At 37.2% G+C, this 22,900-nt stretch overlaps 1 protein-coding gene across 1 annotated transcript in view; it reads left to right on the plus strand.

Annotated features, from left to right (window-relative positions):
* LOC126176298 (uncharacterized) overlaps window positions 1-22,900 on the plus strand; it is a 370,925-nt gene that overhangs the window by 247,357 nt on the left and 100,668 nt on the right. Inside the window, exon 13 of the mRNA XM_049923448.1 lies at window positions 13,813-14,001. Within this exon, the coding sequence (XP_049779405.1) occupies window positions 13,813-14,001 (189 nt within the window). The remainder of the gene's footprint in view (window positions 1-13,812; window positions 14,002-22,900) is intronic.

Below are 22,900 nucleotides of genomic sequence, written 5' to 3' on the forward strand. Positions count from 1 at the left end.
AACTAATGAGAAGTGACATAGAAATTGTGTACTAACGTATCAAGCACATATAAAACAACATGTTAGTACTGAAGCACAATAAAATAATTGTTCAGTCTATGTTTCAGTTTTCCTGGAATGGCCTAACTTAGCATACTAATATTTGTGTAACTTACAATTCTCAAAAAGAATGGCTCTAATGAATTCAACTTGCAAGATGTATGCACAGCATAACAGCTGTAGATAATAGATGTATGCACAGAACAACAACAGCAGTAGGTAATAGTTGTCTGTGCCTGGATGGCACAGTCAGTAAGCAAAGTACCCCAAGAGCAAGTTTCTGAGTTTGAGTCCCCCTCCAACACACACTTCTAAACTGCCAGGGAGTTTCAAAATAGGGCACACTCCATTGCAAAGTGAAAGATACATTCTGGAAACAGGTAACTAAATTCCAAGAAGTTGTACACACATGCCCAACGGTATCTTATCTTACATGACTGTAAAAGTTTGTGTTGTACAAAGCTCAGACAAAGAACGGATATCAAGTAATACAGGAAAAATAAAAGCAAGTGCCATTATGTATTACTGAACTCAAAGGGCATATCAGCAAGTGGGAAAATTCAAACAGGACACAATAATCTGTCAGTAAGAAATGGGTTTGTAATTCTGTAGTAGTTTGCCCTGTGGGAAGCTTAGGACTGCAACAGCGATTTGTACATGGATCCAATGAAAAAATAAATCATCATATGCAGCAGCAGATAGGTACTGGTACACATTATGAGACCATAGCACATAGTTACCAGCACCTTATCTGTATTGCAATAACTGATGGCAAAGTGTTGTCCACAGTGTTGGCTTGATGCTGGAACATGACAAGAGGTACAGACATGTCTTTATCAACAGTTGCATGCTGTTTGTTGTGGAATGGATTGGTGGTACACATACCACTGCAATGCATTACACAGACCAGAAACTAAAATTGCTTCTGACTGAAAAGTGGACATGAACACTGTTTCTGATGCTCTGCTTTTTGAAGTTAAGGGTTCTCAAATGAGTCCCTCTTCAACTTATTCTATAGTGATGGCTACACTACTGTTGTAGTCAAAATTTGGCAGCCTCCATGCTGAGTGGTACATTAGACATATATGAAATCTGGTGCTTTCAGGTGACATGACACACAACATACAATCTCTACTCCTATGACTGAGAGAGGTAGTGCAATGGTTAGCACACTGGACTTGCATTTAGGCAGATGATGGTTCAAATCTGCATCCAGCCATCCTGATTTAAATTTTCCAAGATTTCCCCAAATCATGTGATGCAAATGCCAGGACAGTTCCTCTGAAAGGGCACAGCCAGGTTCCCAGGTTCCTTCCCCATCTTTCCCTAATACGAGCTTGTGCTCCATCTCTAATGACCTAATTGTCAACAGAATGTTAAACACTAATCTTCCTTCCTTTTTTTTTTGCATTCCTTTACTCCTGCATATTGAGAGCAGTCTAAGCTACAACCATTCTATCTGTCAAATTTTAAAGCCTATAGTACTGCCCTTTCAATGAGTCAGTCAACATGCCTTACTTTAGCAAGGCAATGCCAGACAAACTCACCATACATCTTGTTCATCAAAAATGTTTTGAATATGGTTGGTCAGTAATTATTCATTGTGGTTGCCCAGCAACAACATTTAATGATCTCAGGACTTCTACACAAACGATGCATAGAGAGAGTCTCCAGAAACATCTCATGCCACAAATTTAAGATGCTCAGAGTGTAGTACATTGGGGCTTCTCTCCATACTGTATTAACAGAGTTTGTGTACAGGTCTGTCATAATAATTTCATATTGTCTTGAACCTAATCTGTGATACAGTATTCATATCAGTTTCCTTCTTGATGATGCAGTTTTTGCAAATATTAATCCATTTTTGATCAGTTTTCATGTTACTCCTCAGATCTGTTGCTACTTGGGTCATTGGATATAAGGGTACTAGCGCACATGGGCAAGGCTGGAAGATTAATCCAAGAATTCATTTAAAGTGATTTAGGGAAGATATTGACAAGAGGAGACCTGAACCAAATTTCTCCTGAATATTAGTTCAATGTTTTAATCAATGTGTCAGCAATTTGATCAGGTGACATAATTTTTATTCAATGCGTTAACACATGCACTACTGGCATGAGACTCTGTACTGAAAATTTGATGTAAAACAACAGTATTTGTCAATGTCTTTTTCATCGGTGAAGAGTATATAAAGACTTTTCTAAGGTAGTTGTCAAATTGAACTGAAAAATCTCACCTGTAAATAAAATGTTACTTATTTTTAGTGCAGTGAACACATGCTCATAAAGCTTGTGAAGTTGAGGTGTGAATATAGGAAACTGTTTGTACATCTCGGTGTGCTGTCCCAGAGGAGAATATTATGTTTATCTTTTCACAGTTCGTGATCAAAATATTTGGACTCATGGTGTAAATTCCACATAACTCTACTGTATGTATTAAACGGGTCTTAACTTGGCCAGTTCTGTCAACTGATAGTGGTCTGTGTTAAGTTACATAAATTCTTCATTTGAAGTATTAATTGCAAAGAGCAGATGAGTATATAAGAAGAGGAAAGTGGCTTCTTTCATAATCTAGACATAATGCCCATGATTATCAGTGATAGTACCTTAGCTTTCTGTTAATGTATAGCTTGACTCATTCGACATCCCTGAAGGTTGTCCTTTATGAAGGAATTTATGGAACATGTGTGAGTGATAGAGTCATCTTCTTCATGAAAAAAATAATATTACAAAATATTGATGAATTTAATAGCAAAAATGTGGAAAAGTTAGGCATAAATGATTTTCATGGTGAAATTATTGGTGGAGAAACTAATCATCATTCTCATTTTTTATCTGTCTTGAAACAGTAATAAACTAGTTCAAGACTCATCTTCTTATTCATCTTGGTTGTGCATAAGTTTGTAGTCTCCACACTGGAAACTTCTGGGATAGTGAATGATGTTATACACAATGTACACAATGCCACTGTTTTTTCAGTTTCACTTTATCACACATTTATTAACTTTAAATTGATCTGTTGGATGATGACAGTTTACATTTATAATGAAACTCACCTCATAATTCACAATTTGTAGGGAAAGAAAGTTGAGCACTGTATGAAAGTCACCATAAACATTTAGTGTGGCATGGAACAGAAACATTTACAAAGAGCAATCTGGTAAACGCAGTCTTTGCTCACAACAAACAATGAAGTTTGTACAGTTATTTCACACAGACATGTTGTCAGTGAGAGAAACAATATTAAGTGTTCCCAAATACTACGTCTGACAGACTTTTATATCCTTCAATATATAAGCTGGTCCAAACAAGCACAAACTTGTATCAAACTGTTAAAGAACTACTTTCTAGACACCAACTTTACTACATGATCACAGAACCAACACAGAAAGGTTAGTCTTATAGGTGCTGGTGGCAGACAGAATTCTTGGGAGGGGAGAGGTACTATAACCTTGCATATGAATATTTCATGATCTCGGGAGATACATATCGGTTTATGAAATGGGTATGTTGAAATGAACACTAGTAAATAAGGTATGTGTTCCAACAATGACTTGGTTTACCTAACAAATGGTTACTTAATGAAGGAAAAGTGTTTGTATGCATGTGTTGTGACTTATCTAATTATGAGTACAGTTGGCAAGTTTGAAATAATGATAAATTATGCAGGTGTTTAATTAATGGCTTAGTTGGATAATGAAGGGTAGTATTCAGTCCAGAAAATTTAGGGCAACAAAAGTACTGTCATAAACCTGGGAATCAGACAGGTATAATGATACAAAAAGCAAAATTAGTTTTGGATTTTCCTGGGCTTTAATACTAATTAGCTGTCACATTAATTACTTTCAGGAAAATTAAAACATGTTGCTGTAAAGTCTGGAGTCATAGATTTCTAATGGATATGTTAATATTTCGAGGTTGTCAAAATCTACTATTAAATGCTACAGGAACATTTTCAATTATTAGTTATTCTTCCTCAACATGGTTTTCAGCAAACCTATATATACTCCTGAAATCAGCATACTGACTATTAACACCTGAATAATGAAGGTGCATGATAACAGGGATTTGACAAAAATATGGAAACATCATGTGAAATGATTTTGTGAAGATGAAAGCAGATACTAGCCAAGCCTACAGGTTGTGCTATTGTATCTGACATTAGTGGCACCTGCACAATGTCCTCAATATGTTACAAGTGTCAGTCATGGTCAGAACAGTGTTCTCTGTAGTTGAAGTTGGAGTTAAGTGAATTTGAATGTGGGCAAAGTTTAGGTGCATATATGGTGGGAGCTTCCATAACCATGGTAGCTGAAGTGTTTCATATTTCAAGATGCACAGTATTGAAGATTTATACTGCATACTGGAAAGTGAAAAAAATGTCATCCACTAAGTTACATTGTGGACAAATGTGTGCATTGACTGATTGTGACAAGTCACTGATCAGAATTGAGATGGAAAAAAATGTAGATGATTGCTGCAAAAATCACTGCAGGACTGAATGTCACATGCACAAACCCTGTCAACACCAAGACAATGTGAAGGGAGCTCCATTATCTGGAAATTGTAGGGCAAACTTGAATTCCAAAACCACTCATCATTGATGCACATTCCTGTAGCAGAAAAACATGGTGCCAAAGTCATAAAACCTAGACTATGAAGCAACAGAAGGAAGTTATTTGGTTAGATGAGTCTTTTTTCAAAGAGTGAAACATGGTGGCTGTTTGTTGATGATTTGGACACCCATACTGTGGTATTCCATGGGCCCCTTGGTTACTTTGCATGGTCACATTACTACAAAGGATTATGTGACCATTTTGACTGATTAGATCTGTACATGGTACAATGTTTGTCCCCCAGTGGTGCTGCTGTGTCCCTAGACAACATGGCCCCTGTTTGCACAGCTCATATCATCCGCATCTTTATATATCTGGTGAACTAGGAGTAAAGGATTACTTTATATTTAAATATACACTGCTTGACAAAAATGCAAAACACTCAACGGCAAGGTCAGTTTATTGACAAGTGACATGATAAGTAATTCACCACTGTAGAGTATATGATAACAAATTTAGATCAAATGAAACACACATCACTGCCCAAACAATCTCATCAATATGTAGTGAAGCCCCATATGGCAGCAAAACAGTCACGTATTCTCACACACAAATGATCATTAAGATGCCAAATAACATCCTGCATTGTCCAAAGCATCTTGCACCTTTTCTTGCAATTCGGAAATGATTCTTTCACTCCCAAAAGAACAAGTAAGTTTTTGCTTCACCATGTCCTAGATGTGTTCCGTTGGCAAGAGATCTGATGATCTTTCTGGCCAGGTCAGTTGTTGTACACCACAAAGAGAATGTTGCATCACAGCAGCCTTATGTAAATGTGCTTTGCTCTGCTGAAAATTCACGTCATCTTCCTGTCAAAGAAATGGCAATAGCATGCACATAACAGCCTATCTAATGTGTATCAGGCACTGGCTGCTTTACCCTTCAAGTAACACCAAATGTGACCAAGAGTTGCAACAGATGGCCCCCACACAATGAAGCATGGGATGCAGCCTATGTGTTGTGGAGGAATGCACTCTGGCATAGGCAGCTCACGAGGTCTACGCCATTGCCGTGTACATCAATTGCTCACATACAGACAGAATGTACCCTCATCACTGAAGATAACAGTGTCTCATTTTATTCTCCACTTGACTCTTTTGCAATACCAGAGTAGCCATGCTTGGCAGTGTTGTGGTGCCAATTGTAGCCTGGTCAGAGATACACATGATCTAAATCCTGCTGCAAGCAGATGGTTACCAACGGTACGTGATGACACAGCAGATGCAACATGTGCCTGGATTTCATCCCTGGATGATGTTCTGTCGATCACCACTGCTTGCACAATGTGTTGATCTGGGCATTCTAACCATAACCACCCTCTTGTAGCCCAATGTTGACTTATTAATTTTGGAGTAAGTTAATAATTTAGGCAGCTGGTCACATTTTCACAGCACTTTGCATGCTGAGTTAGTGACACACTGCAGTGAGAGGTAGCGATGGTAGAAGCTGAACAAACAGTTTTCATAATACTGAACTTTTATTCTTCTTCTTTGTTGTAAGTTGTAGGCTCATAGACCATTCTGAAATGTAACTTTTTATACTGTTCTAGAGGATGCTCAGCTTCATTTTGTTAAATAACATGAACACTGGTGAACTTTCTAGTGTTGAACACATATATTTTCAGTCATTTCATTTTACAATACAAATCAACATCATCCATGATGCTAACATGACACACATAACTTGTACTCCATCCTCATGCTTCAAACTCATACTACTAACTACACAAAGACAAAGATTTACCTCTAACAACATGTAGCAAAGAAAATACTATCACATATCAATCTATTTGTGCAAAACCAACTCTGAAACATACATTTCAAAAATAAAGTACAAGTAATTGTTTATCATTACTGAGAATTTCACCCAGTTAAGCAGAAACTTTCATTTCTTTCAGGGGTCAGTAATTCTCTTTTTAAGAAGTCCATAATCATCATTGTAATTACATTAAGTGTTTATATATGTTGACATTTATACAGTTTCATATAACTCTATGGTAGTGAATTTCTGGGTTTTGAATATTCAACTTAGGAGTTGGTCATTTTATATGATCCAAGATCTGTTAGTGTATTCATCTCACCGTAACCAGTTTTATTATAGTGTGCATCCATTCTATGCATACAAATATTACATGGCTGACAGGTGTGAGAATGTTCCACAGACCACTGTTGGAAGCAGCAACACATCACCAATACATTGTACCTGACATGCACAGAATCCAACATTACATCCATCCAGCTTCCCACAGACCAACAATGCAATCCCTTTCAAATGGCTCAAGCCTTTCAACAGTTCTACAGGAGTTTGTAATCATCGGTGGGACATAATTGTACCCTAGAATCAATGTTGCAAACACTGTTCACCTCTAAACTAAGCTCAGTTACTGTTTGCAATGTCAAAACAGAGGATGCCTAAACAGGGCTCCTGAGAGCCATTTGATCACCAATGACTGTGACAAATGATCAATCACACTACAGTCCCTCAGTACACACATATTATACCCAGGTGTCACTGAAAACAAGCCATGAGAGTGTTGCACTTTTCCAAGCAGAGTATTTTCTGACAAGAGCATGAGTCCACCATATTTGGATTGGGTAAATGCAGCAGAGCATAAGGAGCCAAGGCCATGATACCTTACTGCTCCGGGTATCAGTCACACTGAATGGTTCAATTCTAAGTTGACCTTCTTCAGATGAGAAATACTGAGCCACAGTGGTGCTCTGTATTCTGCAGTATTGAAATTTAACTGTAAGGAAGAGTGCTGTTCTCAAAATGTGCTGTAATCTGTGATGGGGCAATCCATTGTTTAAGGAGGAACATGTGATTCTGTTTTAGTTGTTCAAGGTTAAAGTCTTCATTCACAAAAGTATCATGCAGGAGTTCTTAAGTCCTTCAACAATACTTCCTCTTCTGTTTCCATGCACTTATGTTGGGTAGCTATTTCCCAGACATAGTACCCAAATATTACTGACTCTATCTCAGGTATGTTGGTGATGTGCAGATATAAAGAAGTGATGTCAGAATGGATCCTTGTGGAAGCCCATTGCTTAAGTATATTTGTTTGCTCCTTCTATTACTTATGACAACTTCTAACAGTCTGTTGCTAAGCACCTTATTCAGTATGTGATCTATTTTTTGGCAGGGTGTGATACAAAAAAAGTTGCCAATTAAGCTCTGCCTTGAGACAGTGTCAAAAAATAAACATAGCAGTTATCTTTAGATGCTTCTGGAAGGCTCTTTGTAGATGAAAAGTGCTAGCGTACCTGATCTGTACAGTTTTGTTTGTTTAGTAGGGTGATCAGGCAGTAGGATATGTTAGTGGATTTACCTGATTTAAGTCGATAACTATTTTTGCTATCTTAGGAGGTGGGGTATGTTTGCCAATTGCATTATATCAGTGATACACCTTTAGAACCGCATTACTGCATATTTCACCCAGTTAAGCAGAAACTTTCATTTCTTTCAGGGGTCAGTAATTTCCTCGATTAAAACATATTGGCTATAATGCAAGTTCTATTAAGACAACAATAAAATAACAACAATAAAGCATCCCTCTCAGTAGGGCTTCACTAGTTTCAAAGAATTGCAAATGCAGTCACATTGTTCAGAAAGAATTTACTGGATGAACAATGAGAACAAAATTTGCAGCATTTGAGAAATTTAATTCTTTTCTAAAACTAACCTCCAGCTCTAAAAACCTAATTTTCTTTATAATAGTCACAGGCAAATATGGTGGAAGTTGAGGGAAAGGGTGACTACCAGATGTAATCAAAGTATCTTCTGCCAGAAACAGAGAAAATTATTTAATGAAGAAACCTAACTCTTATCAAGATTTAAAGATGAACTAAAACCAGTGATGACAAATTATTCCCCATGTCACCAAAAAAGAAAAAAAAGAAACAATGAACCAAGCACAAAAATTACAAAATTACAAGGGAAAAAGCAAAGGCAAAGTGGAGCCTTATTAAGCATGAAAAAAAAAAAAAAAAAAAAAAAAAAATACACTTGACAAGGTAAATGATAATCAACTCTTTGGTGACATTCTTGTGAGACATTTGATGTTAGGTTTAATCATTTGCCCCTAAAGTCAATGAATTCTTCCTGACAGTAGCTGCAAACACAATGACCAAAAAATGGATAATCAAAAGCAGATCCTTTAGGCTTACTTAGACAGGCATTGCATACTACGACCTGTTCAGATAGCCAGGCACATTAAAAGCCCTGTTTGCAGGACACAGGGAGGTCCCAGATCGAATCTGCCTTATGAATTAACAATGGGTACCATTATGATGGCCAGTTGTGCCCTTGATTTTAGGTGGTTTGCCACATCCACTTAGGTAAATACTGCACTGGTTCCCAGACTCAGCCTCAGTTACACAATGCTCAAACATTGAAAAACAATGTCACTTTTGACCATGCAATTTAATCATACACTTTACGCAGACAGAGGGTGTACACAAATTCCTGCCTGGGGAGGGGAGCTGGCAGTAGCTCTGTTATGCATTTGAGAGGCATAATAATAGCTTCTATACAGATAAGGTTCTCCACCAATTGGAGAAGTATCACACCAATCCTGGCCTGGCACTGGCCAGATATAGGGCACCAGAGTGGGTGGATGGATTCATAACACACCAGCAGGAATTAATTTTGCCAACTCTCCATTTAGAAAGACAAAAAAAATCATTAGTTTGCTGATGAGCAGTACCTCGTCTGACTATAACAGTATTCTAACCAAAATACTGAAATCTTGTGCTGACTCAATAGTGTCCTCTTTGAGTTACGTAAGAAATAAGTCAATGAGTCAGGATATATTTTCTGAGAAATTGAACTGTGCAATATTAATACATCCTTGTCTGAAAGTAGAAATAAGCAACCCACCCCTTTCCTCTATGTTCTCAAAAATTTGTGAGAAGATAGCTTCTAACAAAAAGTTTACTCTACATGGAAAGCAATATATGATCTTGAAAAAAGAAGACATAACTACCAAGAAGCTAGAATATGACTTTCTACATTCACAACTACTTTTGAGAACACTATCACCCCAGTAAATACTATCAAGTCATATTAGTTTGCTTGCTTGACTATGTCAATCAGAATAAGCTAGTATTATCATAAGTAGCTGTGTATAAATAAAGTCATATTGACAGTCTAGGAAGTTCTGGAAGAATAAAATCATATTGCATCTTCTTAACACTCATGTCTTCCTTTCTCCAAGTACTTGAAAGCTTTGGAACACTACATGAACAAACCATATTGAAAGAAAAGTAATGGCTCCACTTTTGTAACTCATCAGAAGCTGGTATCAGTGATATGCAGGAGGCACTTAACTGTTCTGTAGATTCTCTTCTATAGTTCCAATTGACAGGAAGCCTTAGCAGTGAACAGTTGTGTTATTACAGAGTAAATAATGGAAGGTCAGTCAAAAATTTTTGGCAGCAGAAGGAAATTCATCAAAGAATGCTAACCATTTATGTTTATGGTGACTGTGTTGATCCTAAGCACTACCCATCTTTGGTCCAGTAAGATTAAAGTTGATGGTGCAGGAATATCTGACTTGCATGACAAAGGAAGAGTTGGATGTCATGTGACATGGCCACTGAGCTGAACAAGCAAAACATGGAACACCAATCAGTTCAGTGTTACATGACAACATCTCAAACTTTGATATGACAAATAACAAGGAACTGAAAGAAAAAGGGAAATATCTTCCAGCAGCATGACTGTACCAGACTGCACACTTCATATAGTGCCACAGCAGAAAATGAAGTTCACAGCCATATAGCATCCTCCATAATGTCTAGATTTGGTGCTGTTGGTCTACCATCTGTTACCAGTAATGAAAAACAGTCTGTGGGGACATCACTATGAATATTAGATAAAGTTAGCGAACTTCTGGAGGATGTGTGTCTACATTTCCCTGACAGCTTCAGAGAACTTGTTTGTTAATGGCAGAGAGCATCCAATTGTCTGGTGCATATGTGGAAAAGAACACCATTAACTTAAGAGCAAATTATAAGGATTATTTGTGTATTTGGTTTATTAAAATATTCTCACCATAACCCAAGTTACAGAGGTGGAGGCATTTCATTTCATCCGACCCTCATAACATACAATATCAATATATGACATAGCTTCATTCAGCAGTACTAAACAGTCCTCCAAAGTAGTATGTTCAGTCAATGATTTAACAATTGCAAATTTCAGGGAAAGCCTTCAGCAGTTAGACTGGGATGAGGTGTACCGTGAACCTCATGCCAATTTAAAATATAATTTATTTCATGACACTTTTGTAAATGCATTTGAAAACTGCTTCCCCAAGAAAATAGTTTAATATACTCGTAAGAAACCATGTAACAAACCATGGCTTACTAAGGGTATAAAAATGTCTTGTAACCGGAAAAGGGAAATGTATCTGATAGCAAGAAAGAGTAGTGATCCAGAAACTATCAAACATTATAAAAACTACTGTGCTATATTAAGAAAAGTTATTAAAAAATCCAGAAGTTTGTGTATCATGTCTGAAATCAGCAACTCTGATAATAAAATTAAAACAATTTGGAATATTATTAAAAGAGAAACAGGTCAACCAAGGGCACAGGAAGACAGTATTACCATCAAATTGAATGAAAACTTTATGAACAAAAAGTCAGAAGCTGAAAATATTTTTAATAATCATTTTCTAAATGTTGTGGATATAGTAGGATCCAGGTGTTCATTAGAAGATGCTAGGCAGTTAATGGAAGAGGCCATACCTATGCAATTTGATACAATTGAAATCTCACCCACTTCTCCCTCTGAACTTAGGAAAATAATAAACTTGCTTAAATGCAAAAACTCGCATGGAATTGATGGCATTTCCAGCAAAATACTAAAAGCTTGTTCTCAACAGATAAGTAAGATTCTCAGCCACCTGTGTAATAGCTCTCTGGAACAGGGCATTTTCCTTGATAGACTGAAATATGCTATTGTTGTACCTTTGCATAAAAAAGGAGATAGATCTGATGTCAACAATTACCATCCAATCTCCCTTCTAACAGCTTTATCCAAAAATTTTGAGAAAGTAATGTATTCAAGAGCAGCTTCACATATCTGTAAAAATGAAGTACTAACAAAATGTCAGTTAGGTTTTCAGAAAGGATTTTCAACAGAAAATGCCATATATGCTTTCACCAATCAAATTTTGAATGATCTGAATATCCAAACACCACCCATTGGGATTTTTTGTGATCTCTCAAAGGCTTTTGATTGTGTAAATCATGAAATTCTGCTAGACAAGCTCAAGTATTGTGGCATGAGTGGGACAGTGCACAAATGGTTTAATTCCTACATAACTGGAAGAGTGCAGAAAGTTGAAATAAGCAGTTCTCATAATATGCAAAGATCAGCACATTCCTCAAACTGGGGAACTATCAAGAATGGGGTTCCACAAGGGTCGGTCTTGGGTCCTTCGTTGTTCTTAATATATATTAATGACTTGCCATTCTATATTCATGAAGAGGCAAAGTTAGTTCTCTTTGCTGATGATACAAGTATAGTAATCACACCTGACAAACAAGAATTAACTGATGAAATTGTCAATAACGTCTTTCAGAAAATTACTAAGTGGTTCCTTGCAAACGGACTCTCACTGAATTTTGATAAGACACAGTACATATAGTTGCGTACGGTAAATCGTATGATGCCATTAATAAATATAGACCTTAATCAGAAGCATATAGCTAAGGTAGAACATTCAAAAATTTTAGGTGTGTCCATTGATGAGAGATTAAATTGGAAGAAACACATTGATGATCTGCTGAAACGTTTGAGTTCAGCTACTTATGCAATAAGGGTCATTGCAAATGTTGGTGATAAACATCTTTGTAAATTAGCTTACTACACCTATTTTCACTCATTGCTTGCATATGGCATCATATTTTGGCGTAATTCATCACTGAGGAATAAAGTATTTATTGCACAAAAGTGTGTAATCAGAATAATAGCTGGAGTCTACCCAAGATCATCCTGCAGACATTTATTTAAGGATCTAGGAATATTCACAGTAGCTTCTCAGTATATATACTCTCTTATGAAATTCGTTATTAACAACCAAACCCAATTCAAAAGTAATAGCAGTGTCCATAACTACAATACTAGGAGAAAGGATGATCTTCACTATTCAAGATTAAATCTAACTTTGGCACAGAAAGGGGTGAATTATACTGCCACTAAAGTCTTTGGTCACTTACCAAATAGTATCAAAAGTCTGACAGATAACCAACAAGTATTTAAGAAGAAATTAAAAGAATTTCTGAATGACAACTCCTTCTACTCCATAGAGGAATTTTTAGATATAAATTAAGAAAAAAAGAAAAAACCAAACAAAACTAAATTATAATTTTTTTTAAAAAAAGTAAAAAAAATAAAAATAAAAAAAGTTGTTATATTAACTTACTTATGTTGTTAAATTAACTTAATTATGTCATGCACTGGAAAATTCGACTCGTTCCACATCGTTACGAAATATCGTATTCATGATCCATGGAACTAGTATTAATGTAGTCTAATCTAATCTAATCTAATCAAAAACAAGAAAAATTATCCAAATGACATCTTCTTTGAGCTTTGCAACGAATTTGAATGTGTGAAGATAAAAATTTTATGGGAAACTAAAGAAACTAAAGCGCTGTAGTATAAAGATATTTGCCTTGCACGAATGGAGTCATATCACTATAGTAGAAAACGGAGAGTCTCTTTGAATGTGGTATCCTGTGTGGTTCAATACTTGTCCAATCCAGTTCTTTACCTGCACAAATCATTTACCAAAAAAGAACACCTTTGCTAATGATAGATGTATACTGAAAAAAGTCCAAATCTTTCACAGAAATAGCCTTGAGTATCTGCTTGTACCTGTTAGCGTATAACTTGACTCCTTCCACATCCCTTAAGACTCATTCTCCTTCATGGTGGGATTATAAAACACATCATGGAAATAGTTGAATTAATACGTAAATGAATACAGTAGAACAAATTTTAATCATTATCGTAATGCTGATATTGTATCTTCTCGCTAGCCATATACATTTGAGTTTAGTATAATGATACATCCAAAAATTTATAAAACTTTCAATTAACTCTAATGAAAACCAAATTATCTAATGAAAAAACACAAATTTCAGGTGCTTCTTGAACTTAGCGATGTTGAGATAGAACTTGGGCTAGGAATAACACATCCTATGCACCGAAAAAAGCTTCGCCTGGCCATTGAAGAGCATAGGCACCCTGCACTTGTGCGATACCCATGTATAGCACAGCTAGGACACACATGGGTGTCCAGTGAGTGGTTACCAGACCTTGGTCTTGCTCAGGTAAGCATAAAATACCTACATGAGAGAAGATGAGAGTTAAAGTAAAACAGAGAAAACAAGAGATAAGTAATGGGAAGTAAATAGGATTCATGGGGCAATATATTAAACTGTTTCACTCAAACTGTTTTATTTTATTGTTAGTAAAAATTTACTCATACAGATGTTGAAGTGCTCTTGTGTGCCTAATTAAAAAGTGGAAAGAAAGAGAGAAAATGAAAAGAAAAGAAAGGAGAGGGACAAAACTGAAAGTATTATTTGTTTCTCATTATCTGAATCATTATTTTGTCATTACTAGAACAAAAGAAATTATTTTGTATCAAGAGGAGATTTTTAATTTGAGAAAACTGTAAAACATCAAGAAGACAGATTGATTGACAGTTACTTACTTCAGGAAGCAAATTTTATGTTCTGAAGATAAATAATGAAAGCTCATTCTGTCTCACTGTAATTTTACAAATTTATTTGTTTATGATTTTTAAATAAAACACCTCATACAGAGTACAATAACACACCATTGATAACAATAGGATGCATTGTTACATCTTTGTAGAGAATATTCTCCACTAGACATTGCACAGTCCATAATTTTAAGTTGAGATAGATGTTCTCTATGGTGTATTCTCTGATAGAGAGCAAAAACAGATCTTCTTAGTAACAGTTCAACACTGTGACTAACAAAGAGAGGTGCCCAGTGGTGAGATTGACTTTTTGAAACCAAATATATGGTGATGTAGGTTAAGATCCCAAACATCACACCCTGCAACCATTCACTCCGGTGGGCCCTTGTTTGTGAGTAACTGACAAAAATAAATTTCAGAATTTTGCATGATGCTCAGTAGCATTAAAAAGTTGTACTCTGTTGACTGGTTGTGTTGTGTAATGGGTAGGGTCAGAACTTAACATACAAGAGGTTGTGGGTTCCAAACCTTGTCAAGTACATGAATTTTTTTATTTTTAAATCTTTATCAAAATTACTTTGATCATTATTTTTATTCAGTTATTTGATTTAAATGTAATTTCTTATTTACATTCCTTTGTCACATCATTTTAATCATCACATGAACTTTTTAATGTGTTTCATTTTTTCTTTGTATCATTCTTCCTCCACTTAGAATTTTTGTGAATGTGAATTTAATTACATTTATCTATTATAATAATCTATTATTTGAACATTCTGATCCAACAGTTAAAAAACAAAAGACAAAATAATATATTTATTTTGAATGTCAAGGGGTGTGAAAAATGCATTTTCTATTACAAGATGTGTATTTTTTTCATGGTAATCATCATAGAAATATTTAAAATGTAGCCTAAATTTGTAATGCACTATGGACAAAATAACACAGATGAAGATTTAAACAAAGGATGGGTTTATATATTAAACAAAATTCAAGCAATATGAGGAATAGATATGTTGTTGTTGTTGTTGTTGTTGCTGTTGTCGTCTTCAGTCTTGAGACTGGTTTGATGCAGCTCTCCATGCTACTCTATCCTGTGCAAGCTTCTTCATCTCCCAGTACCTACTGCAGCCTACATCCTTCTGAATCTGCTTAGTGTATTCATCTCTTGGTCTCCCTCTACGATTTTTACCCTCCACGCTGCCCTCCAATACTAAATTGGTGATCCCTCGATGTCTTATAACATGTCCTTCCAACCGATCCCTTCTTCTAGTCAAGTTGTGCCACAAGCTCCTCTTCTCCCCAATTCTATTCAATACCTCCTCATTAGTTATGTGATCTACCCATCTAATCTTCAGCATTCTTCTGTAGCACCACATTTCGAAAGCTTCTGTTCTCTTCTTGTCTAAACTATTTATCATCCACGTTTCACTTCCATACATGGCTACACTCCATACAAATACTTTCAGAAACAACTTCCTAACATTCAAATCTATACTCGATGTTAACAAATTTTTCTTCTTCAGAAACACTTTCCTTCCCATTGCCAGTCTACATTTTGTATCCTCTCTACTTCAACCATCATCAGTTATTTTGCTCCCCAAATAGCAAAACTCCTTTACTACTTTAAGTGTCTCATTTCCTAATCTAATTCCCTCATTATCACCCGACTTAATTTGATTACATTCCATTATCCTCATTTTGCTTTTGTTGATGATCATCTTATACCCTCTTTTCAAGACACTGTCCATTCTGTTCAACTGCTCTTCCAAGTCCTTTGCTGTCTCTGACAGAATTACAATGTCATCGGCGAACCTCAAAATTTTTATTTCTTCTCCACGGATTTTAATACCTACTCCGAACTTTTCTTTTGTTTCCTTTATCGCTTGCTCAATATACAGATTGAATAACATCGGGGATAGGCTACAACCCTGTCTCACTCCCTTCCCAACGACTGCTTGCCTTTCATACCCCTCGACTCTTATAACTGCCATCTGGTTTCTGTACAAATTGTAAATAGCCTTTCGCTCCCTATATTTTACCTCTGCCACCTTCAGAATTTGAAAGAGAGTATTCCAATCAACATTGTCAAAAGCTTTCTCTAAGTCTACAAATGCTAGAAATGTAGGTTTGTCTTTCCGTAATCTTTCTTCTAAGATAAGTCGTAAGGTCAGTATTCCCTCACATGTTCCAACATTTCTACGGAATCCAAATTGATCTTCCCCGAGGTTGGCTTCTATCAGTTTTTCCATTCGTCTGTAAAGAATTCGCGTTAGTATTTTGCAGCTGTGACTTATTAAACTGATAGTTCGGTAATTTTCACATCTGTCAACACCTGCTTTCTTTGGGATTGGAATTATTATATTCTTTTGGAAGTCTGAGGGTATTTCGCCTGTCTCGTACATCTTGCTCACCAGATGGTAGAGTTTTGTCAGGACTAGCTCTCACAAGGCTATCAGTAGTTCTAATGGAATGTTGTCTACTCCGGGGGCCTTGTTTCAACTCAGGTCTTTCCGTGCTCTGTCAAACTCTTCACACAGTATCATATCTCCCATATCATCTTCATCTACATCCTCTTCCATTTCCATAATATTGTCCTCAAGTACATCGCCCTTGTATAGACCCTCTATATACTCCTTCCACCTTTCTGCTTTCCCTTCTTTGCTTAGAACTGGGTTTCCACCTGAGCTCTTGATATTCATACAAGTGGTTCTCCTTTCTCCAAAGGTCTCTTTAATTTTCCTGTAGGCAGTATCTATCTTACCCCTAGTGAGATAAGCCTCTACATCCTTACATTTGTCCTCTAGCCATGCCTGTTTAGCCATTTTGCACTTCCTGTCGATATCATTTTTGGGACGTTTGTATTACTTTTTGCCTGCTTCATTTACTGCATTTTTATATTTTCTCCTTTCATCAATTAAATTCAATATTTCTTCTGTTACCCAAGGGTTTCTACCAGCCCTCGTCTTTTTACCTATTTGCTCCTCCGCTGCCTTCACTATTTCATCCCTCAGTGCTACCCATTCCTCTTCTACTGTATTTCTTTCCCCCATTCCTGTCAATTGTTCCCTTATGCTCTCCCTGAAACTCTGTACAACCTCTGGTTCTTTCAGTTTATCCAGGTCCCATCTCCTTAAATTCCCACCTTTTTGCAGTTTCTTCAGTTTTAATCTACAGTTCATAACCAATAGATTGTGGTCAGAGTCCACATCTGCCCCTGGAAATGTCTTACAATTTAAAACCTGGTTCCTAAATCTCTGTCTTACCATTATATAATCAATCTGATACCTTTTAGTATCTCCAGGGTTCTTCCATGTATACAACCTTCTTTCATGATTCTTGAACCAAGTGTTAGCTATTATTAAGTTACGCTCTGCACAAAATTCTACCAGGCAGCTTCCTCTTTCATTTCTGTCCCCCAATCCATATTCACCTACTGTGTTTCCTTCTCTCCCTTTTCCTACTCTCGAATTCCAGTCACCCATGACTATTAAAATTTCGTCTCCCTTCACTACCTGAATAATTTTTTTTATCTCATCATACATTTCATCAATTTCTTCATCATCTGCAGAGCTAGTTGGCATATAAACTTGTACTACTGTAGTAGGCGTGGGCTTCGTGTCTATCTTGGCCACAATAATGCGTTCACTATGCTGTTTGTAGTAGCTTACCCGTCCTCCTATTTTTTGTTCATTATTAAACCTACTCCTGCATTACCCCTACTTGATTTTGTATTTATAACCCTGTATTCACCTGACCAAAAGTCTTGTTCCTCCTGCCACCGAACTTCACTAATTCCCACTATATCTAACTTTAACCTATCCATTTCCCTTTTTAAATTTTCTAACCTACCTGCCCGATTAAGGGATCTGACATTCCACACTCCGATCCGTAGAACACCAGTTTTCTTTCTGCTGATAACGACGTCCCCTTGAGTAGTCCCCGCCCGGAGATCCAAATGGGGGACTATTTTACCTCCGGAATATTTTACCCAAGAGGACGCCATCATCACTTAATCATACAGTAAAGCTGCATGCCCTTGGGAAAAATTACAGCTGTAGTTTCCCCTTGCTTTCAGCCGTTTGCAGTACCAGAACAGCAAGGCCATTTTGGTTAGTGTTACAAGGCCAGATCAGTCAATCATCCAGACTGTTGCCCCTGCAACTACTGAAAAGGCTGCTGCCCCTCTTCAGGAACGACACGTTTGTCTGGCCTCTCAACAGATACCCCTCCGTTGTGGTTGCACCTACGGTACGGCTATCTGTATCGTTGAGGCATGCAAGCCTCCCCACCAACGGCAAGGTCCATGGTTCATGGGAGGGAATAGATATAATGAATGTAATAATCTCAACAAAAAAAAATAGAATAATAAAAACATTGAATTATACCAAAATTAATACATAAAATTAAACAAAAACACATGGAAAAAGATTTCAAGTAGAAAAAGAATTATAGGAAGAAAAATGAGAGCACATGAAGAAGCTGATATGATTAAAATTATGTGACAAAGGAATAGAAATAAAAAATTACATTTAAATCAATTAATTGAATAAAAATTATGATCAAAGTCATTTCAATAAAAATTAATGCTCATGATGAAATTAAACCCACAACCTCCTACATGTGAAATCCTTACCATATCCATTATACCACACAACCATTCTGGACATTACAACCTTTTTAATGCTATTGAGCATCATGCAAAATTTTGTCACCATTTATACTGAAATGAAACCCCATCAGGGTGAATGGCTGCAGTGCATGATACCATGGATCTTAACCTACATAACTGTATATATGGATCCAAAAAGTCAATCCCACCTCTGGGGACCTCTCCCTGCAAGTCAAACTCTCCGATATATCCTTTCTCCCAGAGATGCTAGTCCTGCAGTAATGTGGAAGTGCCTCTGTGGAATTTTAAAAAAAATATGTAAATAAACTAGTGACTAGTCCCAGTCCAGCACAGAATTTTAACTTGTCACAAATATTCATCATTTATCATACTTAACACCGCCAGCAGAATGATATGTGATTGCAGAATCTGAGTGACAGAGAGAGCATTTTGATAAATAAGGTGTGTGTGTGTGTGTGTGTGTGTGTGTGTGAGTGTGTAAACTATCAAATCCACTGAAAATATAACTAGAGTAAATTTCAGTCTGTAATTAGAGCATTAATAATATTATGAAAAATTTAAATAAAGAGTCATTATGGTTTTTGTAGATTCTTATGTCTATTTTCTGTCAAATAGTACCTAAATATGATGAGGTGAAGGTGTGGTCAAATTTTCACAGGAAGGATCATAATCAAGTAACAGCAAATCAAAACTTGCTTTTAGATTCAACTGCTTTTAGCCAGTAATTGTAATTAGGTTGTAGAAGAAAAATACTGGACATCAGAATCACAAATAGAGGTTAATTCAGAACATACGGCCATAATTTACAGTGATCACAATGATCAGATATTACATGAGGTCAGTGAAGTGTGGAAAATGAAAACCTAGTTAATTTTACCTGTTCAATTCTTTTAAATTTTTCCCCTGTCTGTGGAAACTGGACAGAAAAAAGGAGAAAAGACAGGCTTCACCTAGAGTTATATCTTGTGCTCAGAATATAATAAACAATAACAATATATCTATGAAAATAATTAATTTTTAAAAATACTGTACATGAAAACATAATATAATTGGATAGATAAAAAATCTACTTACCCAGCAGTCACAGGAGGAAACACATGTTAAACTAAAGGAAATGTGCATGCTTTCAAAGCCAGTAGGTCCTTCCTCCATCAGAAGGGCTGAAGGGGAAAGAAGAGGGATCAAGGAAAAGGACTGGCAAGGTTTAGAAAGTGGAAAGAGTTACAAAAAAAGCACCCAAGGCATATGGGATGGGAATAAAAGACTGATTGTTGGGAACTGCACTAGAAAAGATTTGAAAACCTGAGAGCTTAAAGGTGGAAGACGGGCTAAAAGCAAGGTAGAGATTAGCGACAAAACATTGTGCAAGAGTTAATAAGAGCAGAAAGCTAAGTGCATTTTACGTGGTAGACATGTGAGGGAGGGAAGGAGTGGGGGAAAATAGACAGGTCATCAAATAGAAGATCTAGAAAACTAAAAGGCAGTGAAGAAAGGAATGGGTATTGAAAATAAATGCTGAGACCAAAGAAATTAAGGTAAATTAAGACCAGGTGGGTGGTGAGAATCAAGTACTGTTGTAATTCCAGTTTCCACCTGCATAGTTCTGAGGAAATGCTGTCGGGGGCGGCGGGGTGGGGGTGGGGGGGGGGGGTGGGGGGGGGGGGGGGGAGAATCCAGATGACATGTGGTGAAACGGGCACCAAGGTCAAGACTGTCTTTCATAGAGCATGCTCTGCTACAAGATCTTGTGTGTTGCCGGTATACCTCCTCTGTCTAAGCCCATTCATCCTAACTGATGACTTGGTGGTAGTCAGACCAATGTGAAAGGCCAAACATTGTTTACATAACAACATTTCACAGGGGGCTCTCCCTTTGATAGTATGTGTTTTGTCAGTTACAGGGCTGGTCTAGGTGGTGGTAGGGTGGTATACACGGCAAGTCTTGCAGATGGGATGGTCGCAGGGATAGGAGCCATAAGATAGGAAAATGGGTGCAGAAGAAGCATAGGGTCTGAACAGAATATTGTGGAAATTTGGTGGAGCCCCCCTCCATAAAAAACTGTTCTAGGTATGGTGGGTAACATGTGAGATGGAATGGGTCTCTTTTTAGGAACTCATAGCCTTGTCGAAGTTCCTGAACTCATAGCCTTGTCAAAGTTCCTGATTAATACAGTTAAGAGAAGATTTTTTTTTTTTTTTTTTTTTTTTTTTTTTTTTTTTTTTTTTTTTGAGAGAGAGAGAGAGAGAGAGAGAGAGATCAGCAGTACCAGGATTGGATGTGAAGGCCTTGGCTATTTGCTTATGAACTGAGCTGATAGAATAATTATGTGCAGTGATGGTTGAGTTGATGGCTCTGAGCACTATGGGACTTAACATCTATGGTCATCAGTCCCCTAGAACTTAGAACTACTTAAACCTAACTAACCTAAGGACAGCACACAACACCCAGCCATCACGAGGCAGAGAAAATCCCTGACCCCGCCGGGAATCGAACCCAGGAACCCGGGCGTGGGAAGCGAGAACGCTACCACACGACCACGAGATGCGGGCTAGGTTGAGTTGAGAATGGTGGTGTACTGCTGTAAAGTGTCTGCATCTGAACAGATACATTTGCCTTGAATGCCTAGGCTGCAGTGGAATGTTTGACATGAAAAGGATGGCAACTGTCAAAATTTAAGTACTGTTGCTTGTTGGTAGATTTAATATGAACACAAGTGTGTAGCTCACACTTGGTGAGGATGAGGTCAACATCAAGGAATGTGAATGGGATTTGGAATAGGACCATGTGAAATTTAATTTAGAGAATTTAGTTAGAGACTGCTAAAATTTTAGTAGGTTAGCCTCACTATGAGTCTATATGGCAAACATGACATTAATGTATCTTAACCAAATCTTGGGCTGGCATCCATGTGACCCAGGAAAAGATTGCCATGGGAAGGAGCCATCTTATGTTCCATGGTTGTGCCCCGGATTTGTTTGTATGTCTGCTCCTCAAAGGTAAAGTAGTTGTTCATAAGTATGAAGTTGATAAAGGCGAGCAGGAAGGATGTCATGGGTTGCGTGGTGGTTGAGGTAAGTTTTAACAGCAGACAGATATATACCTGGGGAATATTGGTACAGAGGTAGGTGGTATCAATAATTGCAAGCAGTGTATGTGGTGAGTGTGAGACAGGCACAGATTTCAGACTAACTAGGAACTGGTTAGTGTTTTTAATGTAGAGGGGAGTCTTTGTACTACAGGTTATAGGTGTTGATCAACTAAGGTAGATATACATTCAGTGGGTGCTTTGAAGCCAGCAACTAAGGGATGGTTAGGAGACTGGGTTTATAGAGCTTAGGAACAATGTAAAACGTGGAAGTGTATGACCTGGTTGGGGTAAGAAGTTCTGTTGGTCGAGTTGTTAGTCCTTGGGAGGAGGGGGGGGGGGGGGGGGTATGGTTTTAAGGAGGTACCATTAGTCAGTTTGTATCACAGGGATGGGACCTTGATGGCAGATGCTATATGTACATGTGTCAAACAGTTGGTGTAGGTCCTTTCTTACATACTCCCATTGTTGAAGTACCACAGTGGTAGATCTCTTGCCTGACAGGAGGATAATAATGGAGCTATCAGTTTTTATGGAATGAAGAGCCTATAGTTTTGCAGAGGACAGGTATTGATTACATTGTAGGGACCTGAGAAAGGGCTGTGGAGAAATGCTGGATTTTAGGCATTCTTGGAATGCTTGTAAGGGGTGATTTGCAGGTAATGGTGGTGCATCAAGTTGGAATCATGGTCAGAATAGTCAAGGCAAAGTTCAATGTCAGATTTGCTGTTGAAAAAGCTTTGAGATTGGGTTTCAAGTGATATTTCCAGGTGACATTATGTC

Source organism: Schistocerca cancellata, chromosome 3, assembly GCF_023864275.1.
Source record: "Schistocerca cancellata isolate TAMUIC-IGC-003103 chromosome 3, iqSchCanc2.1, whole genome shotgun sequence".
In the NCBI taxonomy this organism is placed as follows: Eukaryota; Metazoa; Arthropoda; class Insecta; order Orthoptera; family Acrididae; genus Schistocerca; species Schistocerca cancellata.